Below are 15,785 nucleotides of genomic sequence, written 5' to 3'. Positions count from 1 at the left end.
ATGCTGGCCACACTTAGGCCCTGTCCCTTTGAGGACTCCTTCGTTTAATTTTCTGTAGGCACATGTTCTGATCTTTAGCCCAGCATCGTAGAATTGTATGTTCCATGCACATGGTTCTGATTGGCTTTGTGGTTGTGGCTGTTACCTTCTTTAAGACAAGAGTCTCGCTGTGGGGCTGGAGAGTTGGTTCTGTGGTTAAGAGCGCTTCCTGCTTGTCTTAGGGTTATTATTGCTGTGATGAAACCTTTGAGCAAAAGTGAATTGAGGAGAAGGTTTGTTTAGCTTACACGTCCATATCACTGTCATTGGAGGAAGTCAGAACAGGAACCCAAACAAAGCAGAAACCTGGTGGCAGGAGCTGATGCCGAGTCCTTAGAGGGATGCTGCTTACTGGCTCGCTCCCCATTGCTTGCTCAGCTTACTTTCTTTTAGTTCTCAGAACCACCAGCCCAGGGGTGGCCCCACCCACAATGGGCTGGGCCCTCCCACATCAATCACTAATTAACAAAATGCCCTACAGGCTTGCCTACAGCCCAATCCTATCAAAACAAGGCATTTTTTTTCCATTGAGGCACCCTCCTCTGCTGATTCTAGCTTCTGTCAGGTTGACACAAAACCAGCCTGCACACATGTAGAGGACCTGGGTTCAATTCTCAGCACCCACCTCAGGAGACTCAGAGTTACCTGTAACTCCAGCTCCAGGAGCTTGGACCTCCTCTTTTGACCTCTACAGGCATTCACCCACAAGTGGCATACAGACACACATAAATAAATTTAAAAACATAAATAAAACTCATAAATAAAAATAGAAAGTAGTCTTTATTTAAAAGAAATGAAAAGCTTTGCTATTTAGGTCAGACTGGCCACAAACTGGAAATCCTCCTGCATCAGTTCCACTCCACCCCCAATGTGGGCTGTAGGTGAGCATACTCCCAGCCATGACTTTTACTCTCTCTTTTAACTTCTTATTTCAAAATAATTTTTGAATTTGAGAAAGTTGCAGCAATGGTACAGCAAGCTCTACACATACTCAGCTTCCTTTGTTATCATCTCTCTCTCATTCCTTTCTCCTTTTCCCTACACACACACATATACACACACAACCATGTACACATAAACAAACACACACATATACATATTTGTACAATACACACACATGTACACATACACACACACTCATATATACATATACACATAGACAAGCACACACATATCATACAATACACACACATACACAATACACACACATACAAACATATAAATACACACGCATAAATATACACACATACACATAAACACACAGAAACATACACACACATACTCATATAATACACACACATACAAACATATACATATATACACACACATCCACATAAACACACACACACACTATTTTTAGTTGAGAGTTACATGCATTCTATCTCTCCCCGAGTATCTCAGCATGTATGTTCTAAGAGCATGAACCTCCCTTACACGGTCACAATACAGTTATCAAGTTTAGTGTGTTTAACATTCTCACATTTTCTTGCTATTCTGTCTCTGTTGTCCATTTGTCAACTGACTCACAAGTGTCCTGTGGGGTATTTTCCTCTTTCCAGTCTAGGGTCCAGTCCAAGGCCACATATGATATCTAGTTGTGACTTGTCTGTTTTTGCCATAGGGCCTCCATAGCATTGTAGCCCATGCTAGTCTTGAACTTTAAGCAACCATCTTGTCCGGGCTATCCTACCCACCTTTTCCTGCTCTTTAACCTAAAAACATGCATTTTGCAACCTTATTTTGGCTTTGACATTAACATTGTAAAATAATCACTATGTCCTTGCTTTTAATACTTTTATGTTTCCTTTTTAAATTTGTGTATGGGTATGTTGGGTGTGTGCACGTGAGTGCAGTGCCCTTGGGGGGCAGAAGAGGGCATCATATCCCCTGGAGCTGGAGTTACAGATCGTTGTGAGCGGCCTGACGTGGGCGCTGGGAATTGAACTCTGGTCTTCTGTAATAAAGTAGGGTCTCACCATGTTGTCTAAGCTGGTCTCAAACTCTAAATAATTTGTGTGTTGTCCTTCTGGGATGCCCCATCCAGAGAAAGATGTCCACCTTCTCTGTCTGTGACAGTAATTCTGATTCTAACTGACAGGAAATTTTAAAGTCCTGTGTCTTGTCTGCTGTGGCCTTTTAAAAACTTACCCGTTTCCAAGAATGTTGCTGTAGTGCTTTTGCCATTAAGATTCAGAAACTAAAGCAGCCTTATCTTCTTACTGGAACTGCATTTTCCATAATGTCCTTCTCTCGCTCCTGCCCACACGGGGGAACAGTACTACCCATGGCTCCACCATTGCCGCATGTCTATCCTGAGTGTTCCCTGTCCCGAGTTAACCCATAACAGAGTGGGGCAAAGTGATGTCTGCTGCTGTCCTCTTTCAGAACACGTACGACCGCTGCCCCATGGAGCTCGTCCGCTGTATCCGGCACATTCTGTACAACGAACAGAGGCTGGTCCGAGAGGCCAACAATGTGAGTGTGCCCATAGGTGTGTGAGACGCGCTAGGGAGCCCTTCTTGATCCACTTCCTTTTGGACCCCACTTTGTCGCAGTGACCCAATATGCACTAGTATCTTAGTTAGGGTTTTACTGTTGTGAACAGACACCACGACCAAGGCAATTCCTATAAAGAACAACATTTAATTGGGGCTGACTTACAAGTTCAGAAGTTTATTCCATTATTATCAAGGCGGGAACATGGCAGCATCCAAGTAGATATGGTGCAGGAAGAGCTGAGAGTTCATCTGAAGGCTGCTAGAATACTGACTTCCAGGCAGCTAGGATGAGGGTCTTAAGCCTTCGCCTACAGTGACACATCTATTCCAACCAGGTCACACCTACTCCAACAAGGCCACACCCCCAAATAGTGCCACTCCCTGGGCCAAGCATATACAAACCATCACAACTATTGTCTCTTTGGGGGGTTAATCTGAGCTTTTTAACTTCAGTGAGGTTACAACCACAAAGCAAGGTGAACATGTGCAAACTAATTTAACCCCAAGCAAATCATTTTTGTGTTGAGGCATGCTCAGTCAGGGGAGATTACTTAGTAGAAATGTCTTTACACTCTCTGGGCCAGCTACTGAAGGAGTGGGTCAAACTTAGCCACTTAAACAGCCAGATCCATGGGGGCCTTGTGCATGCCTCCCCCATAACTTCCTCTGAGGGGCTTCAGATGCCTTCAGAACCTTCGGGGTGTGGCTTCATCCATGGTAGAAGCAAATGACTTCATCACCAAACTGCCTTGAGATAGAACACAGACCTTGTATTATTCCCAATGTGTTCCCAACCAAGTCAGTCATGGCATTGGGTCAATGAATGAATATGAAATCTGGATTATAATCATCAGAAGGAATACCCAAGTGATCCCTGGGGTATGTGGAGTTCTAGTTTCTTAAAGAAATGGGTGCATCCTCTGTGGGACACTCTGTGGAGGCCCGAGCTGAAACAGAAGTTTTTACTGTGAAGGAGCCCTGTCAGGTCGCCCATCTCTACACACTTTGCACTCTACCCCGATTCTCACACATGGCAGGTGTGATTCCTTCTGACCTCAGATTTAACTTCTAGGATTAAGACCGAAGGCTTCCTCCCACCCCACCCCACCCCACCCCACCCTCATCCTGGACCTCCCCATCTGTCCCCAGGGAAGCTCTCCAGCTGGAAGCCTTGCTGACGCCATGTCCCAGAAGCACCTCCAGATCAATCAGACATTTGAGGAGCTGCGCCTGATCACACAGGACACGGAGAATGAGCTGAAGAAACTGCAGCAGACCCAAGAGTACTTCATCATCCAGTACCAGGAGAGCCTGCGGATCCAAGGTGAGGCAGCCAGTGGAGTCCCTGGCACTCTGGGGGTGGGAGTGAGGTCTAGGATCCTAGCAAGCAGTAATTCAGACTTTCCTATGACCCTCTATGCCTTATGGACAATGTTCCCTAGCTTTTGTTCTAAGGCACACAGAATTTGAGAATTCTTCCAAGAGTTGTGGAGCCTCAGCAGCGCTCCCTCTGAAACCTACGCTTCCTTCTCCATGCATGGATTCGTGTCTCAGATTCTCAGAGGGGGCTGGAGCCACGGCTCCAGTGATTAAGAGCACTGACTTCTTTTGCACAGGAGCCGGGTTTGATTCCCAGAATCCACTTGGTGGCTCAAAACCTTCTGTAACTCCGTTTCCAAGTAATCCAATATCCTCTTCTGACCTCTGTGGGCACCAGGCAAGCACATGGTACACAGACACACACTTATGCAAAACACTCATACTCATGAAATAAATCTAAAACCAATTGAAGAAATAAGAACCTCAGGAGACGTCTGTCCCCACACCCCCAGGCACATAGCCTGTGTTTTCTAAGGTCGTGTCACGTCGATATGTTGACATTATTTACTGACTCCCAGGCTTCCCAGATTATAAATCGTTGAGAAAGAATTATGTCTTTTAGCTCTGTACCCTGAGGCGTGCATAAATTATAGTTGCGGGCTTATCCTGGCTGCCTTAATGTTGCTTTTGTCTGTCCCAGCTTGTGTGTCCCTGGGGCAAGGACAAGGTCAATGTGACATGGTTTTCAGAGGCCAGCCATGAACTTCAGTGAGACATGCCAGTATGCACAAATTCTTGGCAAGACCAGAGTAAGGATGCTGGGCTACTCAAGAGCCACTGGAAGGAACAATAATGCCAATTCTCTGGCATTTTTCTGGGCATGGAGCAAGGAACCAGGAAGGTTTGCTCGTTCAACCCTGGACATACTTGGTGGAGCAGAGATGACAAGGACTCTTTACATGGCTCTGTGTCCCACTTGTGTCTCAGGGGTTTGTCCATATGTATAGAAAGGTATCAAAAGAAAAATGAGGATGTAGCTCCGTTGGGGGAGTTGCCTAGCGTGCAGCAGTCTCCAGAGCAGCCCGCTTGGGCTGCTATCAAGATTCTCCCTTTACAGATGGGAGACTGAGGCATGGGAGAGACAGGGATTTACCCAAGTTCGACCAGCTGATAAACCACAGAGCCTTTTATACACAGTCTAGCATCAAACCTGATGCCCTGTGTGGAGGGCAGGATGCCCTCTGAGTGGTGATTGGAAAAGCAGGCATTACTGGGCAGTTGCCTCCCATCAAACTCCTGCTCCCAGCCAGGAGAGGCCAAGTCAGGAGAACTTTGATCCACCTTCTGAGAGAGCCCCTTCATCATGGGACACTCATTGCTGGCTGCAAGCCTGACCTACTGTTGATGGGGTGTCTGACCCTGGGAGTGGGAGATCCTTCAGACTTCTCACTGAATACAAGAAATGATGGTGGTGGGTGTCCTGTCCCCTCCTCCAGCTCAGTTTGCCCAGCTGGCCCAGCTGAACCCCCAGGAGCGCATGAGCAGGGAGACGGCCCTCCAGCAGAAGCAAGTGTCCCTGGAGACCTGGCTGCAGCGAGAGGCACAGACACTGCAGCAGTACCGCGTGGTTAGTGGTTCCTGCATCCCTCTGAGAGGGGTTCGGAGGGGGGGCTCTGTCACCTGAGACTCGGGGCACCAGGTGGGGGACAGAGCCTGGGAGAGCAGGTCCCCTCTCTGCTGGAGTGGAGCAGGTGTGAGAGGGCCAGGCCCGGAGGAATGCTCCCCGGAGCCAGAGAGCTGCGGTGTCCTCACACAGGAGCTGGCTGAGAAGCACCAGAAGACCCTGCAGCTGCTGCGCAAGCAGCAGACCATCATCCTGGACGATGAGCTGATCCAGTGGAAGCGGCGGCAGCAGCTGGCCGGGAACGGGGGTCCCCCCGAGGGCAGCCTGGACGTGCTGCAGTCCTGGTGAGGCTGAGAGCTGGGTGGGGTGGGCAGCTCGGGCAGCTCAGGCGAGGATGCCAGCTGCCTCTTCTGTCCCTGCGTTGGCGTGAGCAGCAGATTCCCACTGTGTGACAGCTCTCACTTTAGCAGTATCTTGGCTCCTGGTGGGACTTGGCTCCTCACACCTGTGCCACCTCCCCCAAGGGACAGTGGTGACTTGGAATGGGCAGGGCTACTCTTGAGGTGTGTGGTGCCAAGTTGGGGCCACCCTGACTGCCCTCTGCTTTTGGAAAGTGGGACTGTGCTCTGTGCCTGTGCAGGGTAGCGGTGGCCAAGGCCAGCACCCTCTGGGTGGGGGGGAGGGGGTGCTCTGTTGGGAAGGAGGAAGACTCTCATGCATCTTCCTCCCCTGGCCTGGGCTGGAACAGAAGCCACTGTCCCTCTGAAGGCCCCGGGCTCTTTGCAGGTGTGAGAAGCTGGCTGAGATCATCTGGCAGAACCGGCAGCAGATCCGAAGGGCTGAGCATCTTTGCCAGCAGCTGCCCATCCCAGGCCCCGTGGAGGAGATGCTGGCTGAGGTCAACGCCACCATCACTGACATCATCTCAGCCCTGGTCACCAGGTGACTGCTGCCTCCTGGCCAGAGGGACATGGCAGTTCCTGGGGGTGGGCATGTTGAGGCCCTGGAGCTGTCCTCACCCAGACCTCTGCCCTAGTCCTGCTCAGCTGCCCTTCCCCTGCCCACTGTGGCTCCAATAACTCTGCTGCTGTGGCTGTCCTGGCCCGATGTGTGTTGGGGACACTGAGGGAAGCTTCCCTCACACCTGTCTTCAACCCCCATGTCCTCCCCTGGGAACAAGGCCAGGCCCCTCCCCTTCTGCCTGTCTTTCTTCTCCCATCAGGTCCCACAGCAAGACCCTCCCTCCTAGCTGGCTTCCCAGCTCTCTCTTCCCTGAGCCAGCATCTGTCTGGTCACTTGTGTCCCCTGCAGCACATTCATCATTGAGAAGCAGCCTCCTCAGGTCCTGAAGACCCAGACCAAGTTTGCGGCCACCGTGCGCCTGCTGGTGGGTGGGAAGCTGAATGTGCATATGAACCCTCCTCAGGTGAAGGCGACCATCATCAGTGAGCAGCAGGCCAAGTCCCTGCTCAAGAACGAGAACACCCGCAAGTGAGTGCGCCTCTGTGTTCCCTACTTGTCACTCTCCTTGTCCATGAGATGGAAGAAACAAATCTTCTCTAATGTCTGTTCTCTGTACCTGAGAATGAATGTGGAGCCTTTTTTATTAAAGATGGTATCATTGCATTAGCAGCAGAGGAACCATTAGAGCCACAGTGGGCGGGGGAGGATGCTCAGGTTTGGACAGCTCCTGAGCCTCAGCATGCCCATCCGCAGGACATGTTGCAGTCCCGTCTGTGCCTTGTCTTGGTAGCTAAGTTCCTCTTGGTGGCAGCTGTTCCTAGTGGCCCTCTTTGTTTCCGGGCTGCAGCTTTCTCTGTGCCCATGTGTCTGCAGCTAGTCTTCTGTCTGATTTGCAGCGATTACAGCGGCGAGATCCTGAACAACTGCTGTGTCATGGAGTACCACCAGGCCACAGGCACCCTCAGCGCCCACTTCAGAAACATGGTGAGGACTTGGGAGAGACAAAAGTGGCCGCTGCCTCAGAATCTCAGGCCTCTTCATCTTCTGCTTCTCCTTTGTAGTCCCTGAAGCGAATCAAGAGGTCTGACCGCCGTGGTGCAGAGTCAGTAACGGAAGAAAAGTTCACCATCTTGTTTGACTCACAGTTCAGTGTTGGTGGAAACGAGCTGGTCTTTCAAGTCAAGGTAAAGCCCTCTCCCTGTCAGCGTGTATGCATGTGTGTGGACAGTGTGTGTGCATATGCATAGCATGTCTGTGGTGTATGTACTCAGTCCAAGTGCAAATAAATATACAGCATGTATGCCATATGTGTGTTGTGTGTATGAGCATTATGTATACAAAATGTAGATAGTATGTGTAGTATATAGATCATGTGTGTGCATATTTATATAATATGTATGCAGTTTGTGTGCAATGTATTTACACCATGTGTATAATACAGTATGTGTGTATTGTGCATGTATACCTGCAGCATGTGTATATACAATGTATATACAACATGTTATAATGTGTGGGTGTATACAACGTGGGTAGTGTGTATATACTGTGCTAGTGTATGTTCACAGTGTGCATGCATATTTACAGAGTGGATAATGCTGGGTGTATACCATGTATGTGTGTCAGATGTATTTGTGTGCAGTATTGCGTGGGCAGTGTGTGTGATGTATATTGCAGTATATGTGTACAGATCATATATATAATATACACATATGTCTGTTTATACAGTAATCATATTGTGTGTCTTTTCATGCTGGTTTTTGTTTTGTTTTATTTTGTTTTGCCAAAAGATTTGTGACCGCATAGTATCTTCCTTTTTATTGTTGATAAGAGATGGAGAGACCCTTATCCTTAGAGCTATTGTTTTTTCGAATTCTCTTTAGGTACAAACAATAACATACTGGAATAACTAGAAAGATGCCTGAAACGTGAGCCATGGGAGTCCCTCAGTGTGAATTTAGGAAAAGATTGGATTTTTTGTGATTGAGTGGTTTTATATTTGCTTGTTTAGTGGGTTGGATTTTTTTTTTTTTTTTGAAATATGGTCTTACTGTGTAGCTCAGCCTAAAACTTACCCTGTAGCCCAGGCTAGCCTTGATCTTAATGTCCTGTGTCAGTGTCTAGTGCTGGAATTACAAGCATATAATGTTTTAAACATTTCTTCCTGTAGCCTTTTCTAGAAGTGTCTTCTTACCATCTCTCCTTTTTTCCTCTCTTGTTCTTCATGTACTTGTGAGAAAGTTGTTCTATCCTTCAGAATATCTAAGCAACCTCACCTATAAAACATCTACCCTTACAGCTAGTCTCTGTGGCACATACTTGTAGTATTAGGCCTTGGAAGCCTGAGGCAGGGATCAAGCCAAGCAGGGGTGGTGACCTCCTTTGGTATCAGGATTCAGGAGGCAGATGCAGATGGATCTCTGTAAGTTCAAGGCTAGCTTGGTCTACCAGATGTGCATTTGAGGCCAGCCTGGTCCTCAAGAGTTAAGTTTCAGAAAAGGCACATCTACACAGAGAAACACTGTCCCAAAAAGCAACCAAAAAAAAAAGTTTGAAATAAAAGCTGATCATGACAGCAGTACACGCATGCCTGTGGTCCCAACATTTGAAGAATTAGAAGTAAAATCAGGAGGATCAGGAGTTCAAGGCCAGCCACAGCTTTATAGGGAATTTGAGGTTAGTGTATGCTATATGAACTTGTTTTTTAAAAAAACAAAAACAAATTGAAGTCAACCTGGGATAGATGATGATTTGAAATGAGGTTAGCCTAGACTACAGTGTGAGAGTTTTGTGTTTGTTTGTTTGTTTCCCAAAAAGGAAAATGATGAGTTAGCTTGTTAGAGAGTTAGAGAAACAGATGAATAGATGAAATATCTCAACCTTTTAAGTTTATGTCCCAACTGTTCCCGGTGACATTTCTTTGAGTGTACCACTGAAACTGGGTTGAGCAGTAAACCAGACAAAAGGAAAAGAAAGTGGGACTGGAGAGATGGCTCAGTGGTTAAGAGCACTGACTGTTCTCCCAGAGGTCCTGAGTTCAAATCCCAGCAACCACATGGTGTCTCACATCCATCTGTAATGGGATCTGATGCCCTCTTCTGGTGTGTCTGAAGACAGCTGCAGTGTACTCATATATACTAAATGGGGGGAGAAGAAAACAGCGCTCAATCCTTCTCTGTCTTCCAGACCTTGTCACTCCCCGTGGTGGTGATTGTTCACGGCAGCCAGGATAATAACGCGACAGCTACTGTCCTCTGGGACAACGCCTTTGCAGAGCCCGTGAGTGGATTCCGTGGTTTGTGGGTCTTCTGATGTCAAGACTGGTGTCATGAATCTCTCCTGTGTTCATTCGTGTGTGTGTGTGTGTGTGTGTGTGTGTGTGTGTGTGTGTGTGTGTGGTCTTTCTCACACACAGACACACAGATACACACATATACACACACACTGCCATTTCCCTTGGGAGGCAGAATAGAAAATGTGAGACACGAAAGGGCTTGACATCCAGACAGGGTTTGAATCCAGGCTCTGCCTCCTCCCATGGGGACCATGTAAAGTTCATTTGTCTGAACTCGGGTAAAATGGTATTCCGTGGCGCCATCATGAGGCTAAGCTCAGTTACACTGAACATGCTGTAAATATTTGAGTGCCCTAGATGGTTTGAGGCCTTTCCTAGACTTTACTGTACCTGAGAACTTGCCGCAGTCTTTTGACGGTAAATTAGGACAACATCTGATGTTCTTCCCACGTCTCATTCTGTGATTCATCCCAGGTCTCATGAAGAATGATGTGCTTTGTCTGAAGAAACAGATAATCATGTTGTATGCTTGTGCCCTCCCCTCCCAAAGCAGAATTATACTAGCATGCTAACAAGCATTTGTACACTCTTACTCTCTCCTTCCCTTCACTTCTCTTCCTTCCCCCCCCCCAACAGGGTCTCCTGTGGTACCCCAGGCTGGTGTTGAATTTCACTGTGCATTCAAGAACTCCTAGGCTTCTTGCCTCCCTCCCCCTTTCTCCCCATTACAAGTGCCAGGATCACAGACATTCACCAAACACACACACCTTTTATGGCATACTGGGGCCTAGAACCCAGAGCCTTCTAATTCTAGGCAAGCACTGTACCAGTTGAACTGTAATCCCCAGCCCATGATGAACGTTCTCAAAACATTTCCATGGGGAGGGATCCTTATTGCGTGCTGATAGAACTTAATTCGCAGAAGCATGTTAAAAGTGCCGTCATTTTTGGCACATCGAAGTCTGTCTTCCTCTAGTGTGAGTCTTGGCTCTTCAAACTGTCATCTTTAGACAACCATGCTTCATTGCAAAGGCAGGGTTTTTATGAGATCTCCTCTGTGTGTGCTGCAAAACCAGAGTTTAGACTCTTAAAAAAAAAAAGGCCACAGCACACTGCCTTCATAAGCCTTCTGGATTAGATTGCTGCCTCTCTGTCCCTGACGTCCACAAAGCTCTCCGAAATCTTGACGTGCCCTGCAGTGCATAATTGATAGGGAATCTTGTCCAGATAATATGAATTTTTACATTTTCGGTTATGCTAGCAACTAGGGCATTTTGGACGCTATTCAAAAATAAATAAAGAAATCTTGACATCGTGGTACAACTCAGTACTTGAGCAGCCAGGGCTACACAGAGAAACCTTGTCTCAGAAAGAAAAAAGAGAGGTGGGGGATAGGTGTGTTATTCGTGTTGGGATCCAGTTGTGACTCTGGGTCCTTTCTTTCCTCCCTCCTCAGGGTATCCAGACATCACTGTAACCCAGGCTTTATTTAGGGTGGGCTTGTGCTTTATTCACGGTGAAACAGGGATATATATATATATATATATATGTATGTATGTATGTATGTATGTGTGTATATATATATATACACCTTGGAGAGTTGAAAGGGGTTCTTCTTAGAGTGAAGCTACATTGGCTGAGGCTGGGGGATATGGATTACATGACCTTCCCCAGATAGGGTATGGTTTGGTCTCCCAGGATCAGGATAAGAAGAGGAAGCTCCCCCTTAGAAAAGGATATACTTCATTTTGCATCAAGCTCAGGGAAGCTGTCCAGACATGGTAGACTATAACCTTAATAGCAAGGTACAGCAGACAGACAGACAGTTGATAGATAGGTTGTCAGTCCCTGAACAGTCATGGTAACTCACTCCTGCAATCCTAGCACTTGGGAAGTAGAGTCAGAAGATCAGAAGTTCAAGGTTATCCTGCCTATATATTATTATCTAGTTAAGGTCAGATTGGTCCGCATGAGGCCCCATCCCAGACAAACTAAGAAGGGGGCTTGGGAGATGGCTTAGTAAAGTGCTTGCCATGCAAGTAAGGAGACCTGAGTTTTTATATTTCATCTTATATGTGTGAGTGTTTTGCCTATATGCATATGTGTACCACGTTGTGCCTGTTGCCCTTGAGGCCAGAAGAGGGCATCAGATCCCCTGGAACTAGAGTTACAGGAGCTGCCATGTGGGTGCTGCAAAACAGCCAGTGCTCTTAATCACTTGAGTTATCTCTCCAGCCCAGTAATAAATTTTTTAAAAAGTGGAAAGATCATAAAAAAAAAAAATATGCCTGAGGCTGACCTCTGACCTCCACATATGTGCCTCACCTTCACTCACACCCCTACAGAAAGGGTATCTGAAAGCCTGCAGCTACAGCCACTGTTCGGTGTGATGTGAGCACCGGGCCACATCCCTCCCGCCCTAACTGCACGCTCCCACTTTTTGACCAGCCAGCTGAGTAGAACGAGAAACAGTGTATTACAAGTTCATATTCTAACTATTTCTCAATAAAGTTGCCAACTAGAAATTTTCCACTCCTCCATGCCAAGTTGCTTCACTTTGAGCTAGAGTTCTTGGCAGGTGTCAAGGGCAAGTGCTACACTTGGGGCCGAACATGTGTGTGCCCCGTCTCCCCCCCACACCTCTCTCTCTCTCTGCTCACTTCGAAAGCCAGACTTGTCTCTCTGTTGGCTGGCTTTCTTTATTTTCTTCCTTACTTCCTTCCTTCCCTCCCTCCCTCCCTCCTTTCTTTCTTTTTCTTTCTTTCTTTCTTTCTTTTTTTTTCTTTCTTAAAAATAGGGTCTCACATAGCCCAGGCTGACCCCAAACACTATGTGGTAAAGAATGACCTAGAACTCCTGAGCCTCCCTCTCTCCCTCCCTCCCTCTCTCCCTTCCTCCCTCCCAGGTGCTAAGGTCACAAGCGTGGGCCACCACACCTAGCCATGTTTTTACTGTCTAAACTTCCAGTGAATCTAGATCATGAGCCAGAACTTAGTGGTACTTTGTTCTGTCCCTATTTGTCAGAACCAGAGTCTGACTGCAGGGTCAGCAGCTCCCAAACCAGCACACATAAGCCAGGGTGGCCCTCTAGCGTGTCATGAATGAGAACATTAAAGCAGAGCCTTGTGTTTCTCTCAGAACGGGACACCCCATGAATGTCTGGATAGGCTCAGGTTTGGCAAGACAAATCTAACTCCTTCCAACCACTGCTGCTTTCCTTTGTGGTTTGGGAGAATCAATCGAGCAACTGTTCTCTTATATGCTGGCTTCTTTCCCTCTCAGGGCAGGGTGCCGTTCGCCGTGCCTGACAAGGTGCTGTGGCCGCAGCTGTGTGAGGCGCTCAACATGAAATTCAAGGCTGAAGTACAGAGCAACCGGGGCTTGACCAAGGAGAACCTCGTGTTCCTGGCACAGAAACTGTTCAACAGCAGCAGCAACCACCTTGAGGACTACAACAGCATGTCCGTGTCCTGGTCCCAGTTCAACCGGGTGAGTGGCCGGCCACCAGCGACTCTTACTCCAGTCCTTCCAAATGGTTGCCTGCTGGATTTTCCCAGCCCAGAGCCCGTTCTTCATATTCCTCAGAAACTCTTCCCAAAATCACAGAAACATTTGTGTAGATGGACAGTTTGAGAGCCAGGTCTTCCAAAGAGTGACCTCTTTCCATTTTGTCTGTGAGCTGGGCCCTGTGGGTACTTAATGCATTTCTTTCTCTATAAAGGAAACAGTGAAACAAACATAAGCCAAGTTCCTTCTCCAGCTCTGACCCACCCGCTCTGACATTGAATGTCAGCTCAGGCTTCCAGGGAACCCTCAAGCCCCCGGAAGGGGATACAGACAAAGGAAATGTTTCTTCTAGTATCAAGCAACTCTGTGATCCAGTCATGGCTTTGATTTTCAGTCAGACTTCTCCCTGCTCTGTCTGTTCCCCAGAGTTTCAGATGCCCTTCATTCAGAAAGCTGTGGCTTCTGAGTCGTCTGAATGGTTCTGGGTCCAATTGGTGATAGTCAGAGGAGGTCAGGAAAACAGGCCTCAGTGGTCTACATTGTGGCAAACATTGTGGTAAAGCCCCTGCCTCCCACAGAACCTGGTTTCTGTACTTTGCTGATAATTACTAGGAATGTGTGTATGATGTCAGCCGCTCTGTGGCTTAGTGTGATCTAATTCAGGTCAGATCTATGAACCACTCTGCATCTTGTTAAAGTGTAGGCTCTGATTCATAGCAGGTCTGGGGTGAGCCTGGAAAAATGTGCATTTCTCAGAATCTCCCAGGGGACAGTGGTACTGCCTGTCACAGACCACAAAAATAACCAGAGGCAAGTCCACCAAATCTATCAGGGTCCCCTGGGGGTACCAGCACTGTGGCTTTCATCCCTTGCTTCTCCCTTTTCCACCATGTTCTATCTCTGAGACTGTCACACAGGCATGTTTGCATGCTTCTGACAGAGGAGAGGTTTCTTTTACATCTGAAGTGTCTGTAAGTAGCCTGGGCTGCCCACCACAAAGCACAAGCCAGAGTCTGAAGCTGGGTCTGAAGCTTTTCACTTTATTCAGAGGACTGACAGTGTGGAATCTGGAGCCAAATCTACCTTTCCTGTCTTTTCCTTGTGCATTTTTATAGAGAACCTGCAAGAGGGCAAAAAAAAAAAAAAAATCAATTAAAAGTTCAGTTTTATTCCTCAGGTGCTGGGTTCCCAGAATTCAGTCTTTCGATTCTGGCAGATGGTCCTTAGAGTTCAGTCTTATCCTTCCAACAGCTGGTCCTTGTCCCTGAGATTCCTGTTCCCCTCAATGCCATCTTGCTCTATGTAACAGGGGGTGGGTTCACATATACCAAGGCCACTAAGTCTTGTGTGCTCTTGGGTGATGTCTAGAGTCAAAGTTAATTCAGAACAAGCCAACCCTTAGCAGGCTGCATGTGGAGGGTGTTTGGACAGAGCCCAGTACAACTGTCCCCTAACAGCAGACTCTGAAGTGCCTCTGTCACATGCAGTTCATATTCTAACGGCCACTGTGGCTCTCTTCCTGTTCACTGTTATGTCCCAACCAGGAGAATTTGCCAGGACGGAATTACACTTTCTGGCAGTGGTTCGATGGTGTGATGGAAGTATTAAAAAAACATCTCAAGCCTCACTGGAACGATGGGTGAGAATCATCTTTATTATATGTTGCCAAGGCTGATCTTGAGCTTAAGCAATCCTCCTGCCTCCATCTCCCAAGTTGCTGGGACTGCAATCATCTGTAAGTCGGCACTAGAATACATAGGTTTTTCTCTCTGACGTTGTCACCCTCTGCTTCTGATTCTAATCCAGGGCCATCTTGGGTTTCGTAAACAAGCAACAGGCCCACGACCTGCTCATCAACAAGCCAGATGGGACCTTCCTGCTGCGCTTCAGCGACTCGGAAATCGGGGGCATCACCATTGCTTGGAAGTTTGACTCTCGTGAGTGCCTCGCCCCTTTTGAGACACAGTTTGGCTTTGTGTCCAAAGTCAGCTGCTTTGTCACGAGATGATTCCAACACATCTTACTGAGAATATATTGTTTGTTGGGGACAGGCCTAATTACAGAAATCACCAACATAGCCATGACACAGCTGCTCATAAGCAAATCTTATTATGGGAAATGCTGAATGGTAGCCCTAGAATGGGCGTCAGGCAGTGTCGCAGCCACTTCCCTTTTGAAATGTTTGCCTCATTGTTACTCAGCCTGGAGCTCGTTTCAGTCCCTCTGTGGCCACGATTCTCTAATTAATGTCGGGTGTTGCTGCTGAGCATTGCCACCTAAGAATGTCTGTCCCCTCCTTAGTCTGGCTCTCACTGTGAGTGTGCTAGTTTGTGTGTTTCGTGTTAAACACTCTACCAACTTACTTGTATAGCTTAGGCTCTCCGGCTGTGGGTGTGTTTCCTAGAACAGATCGGGTCTCTAGAAGCTACTTCTTTTCTTTCCCTTATTTTAATTTTATTATTTTGTATGTGGGTGTTTTACCTGCATGTTTGCCTGTGTATGCAGTGCATACACATGTGTGCTATGCCCTAGAACTGGATGG

The 15,785-nt window shown here is 47.4% G+C and overlaps 1 protein-coding gene across 2 annotated transcripts in view; it reads left to right on the top strand.

The window, feature by feature from the left end:
* STAT5B (signal transducer and activator of transcription 5B) overlaps positions 1 to 15,785 on the top strand; it is a 39,025-nt gene that overhangs the window by 16,612 nt on the left and 6,628 nt on the right. For both annotated transcript variants that reach the window (XM_080923674.1, XM_080923673.1), the window contains exons 4-15: positions 2,425 to 2,514; positions 3,687 to 3,861; positions 5,354 to 5,484; positions 5,674 to 5,825; positions 6,268 to 6,423; positions 6,793 to 6,972; positions 7,341 to 7,428; positions 7,506 to 7,628; positions 9,628 to 9,720; positions 13,019 to 13,225; positions 14,788 to 14,882; positions 15,050 to 15,180. In XM_080923674.1, the coding sequence (XP_080779800.1) occupies positions 2,425 to 2,514; positions 3,687 to 3,861; positions 5,354 to 5,484; positions 5,674 to 5,825; positions 6,268 to 6,423; positions 6,793 to 6,972; positions 7,341 to 7,428; positions 7,506 to 7,628; positions 9,628 to 9,720; positions 13,019 to 13,225; positions 14,788 to 14,882; positions 15,050 to 15,180 (1,621 nt within the window). The remainder of the gene's footprint in view (positions 1 to 2,424; positions 2,515 to 3,686; positions 3,862 to 5,353; positions 5,485 to 5,673; positions 5,826 to 6,267; positions 6,424 to 6,792; positions 6,973 to 7,340; positions 7,429 to 7,505; positions 7,629 to 9,627; positions 9,721 to 13,018; positions 13,226 to 14,787; positions 14,883 to 15,049; positions 15,181 to 15,785) is intronic.

Source organism: Micromys minutus (assembly GCF_963924665.1).
Source record: "Micromys minutus genome assembly, chromosome: 10".
NCBI classification, from domain to species: domain Eukaryota; kingdom Metazoa; phylum Chordata; class Mammalia; order Rodentia; family Muridae; genus Micromys; species Micromys minutus.
Note: the sequence above shows the minus strand (reverse complement) of the source record. Positions and strands in the feature narration are given on the sequence as shown.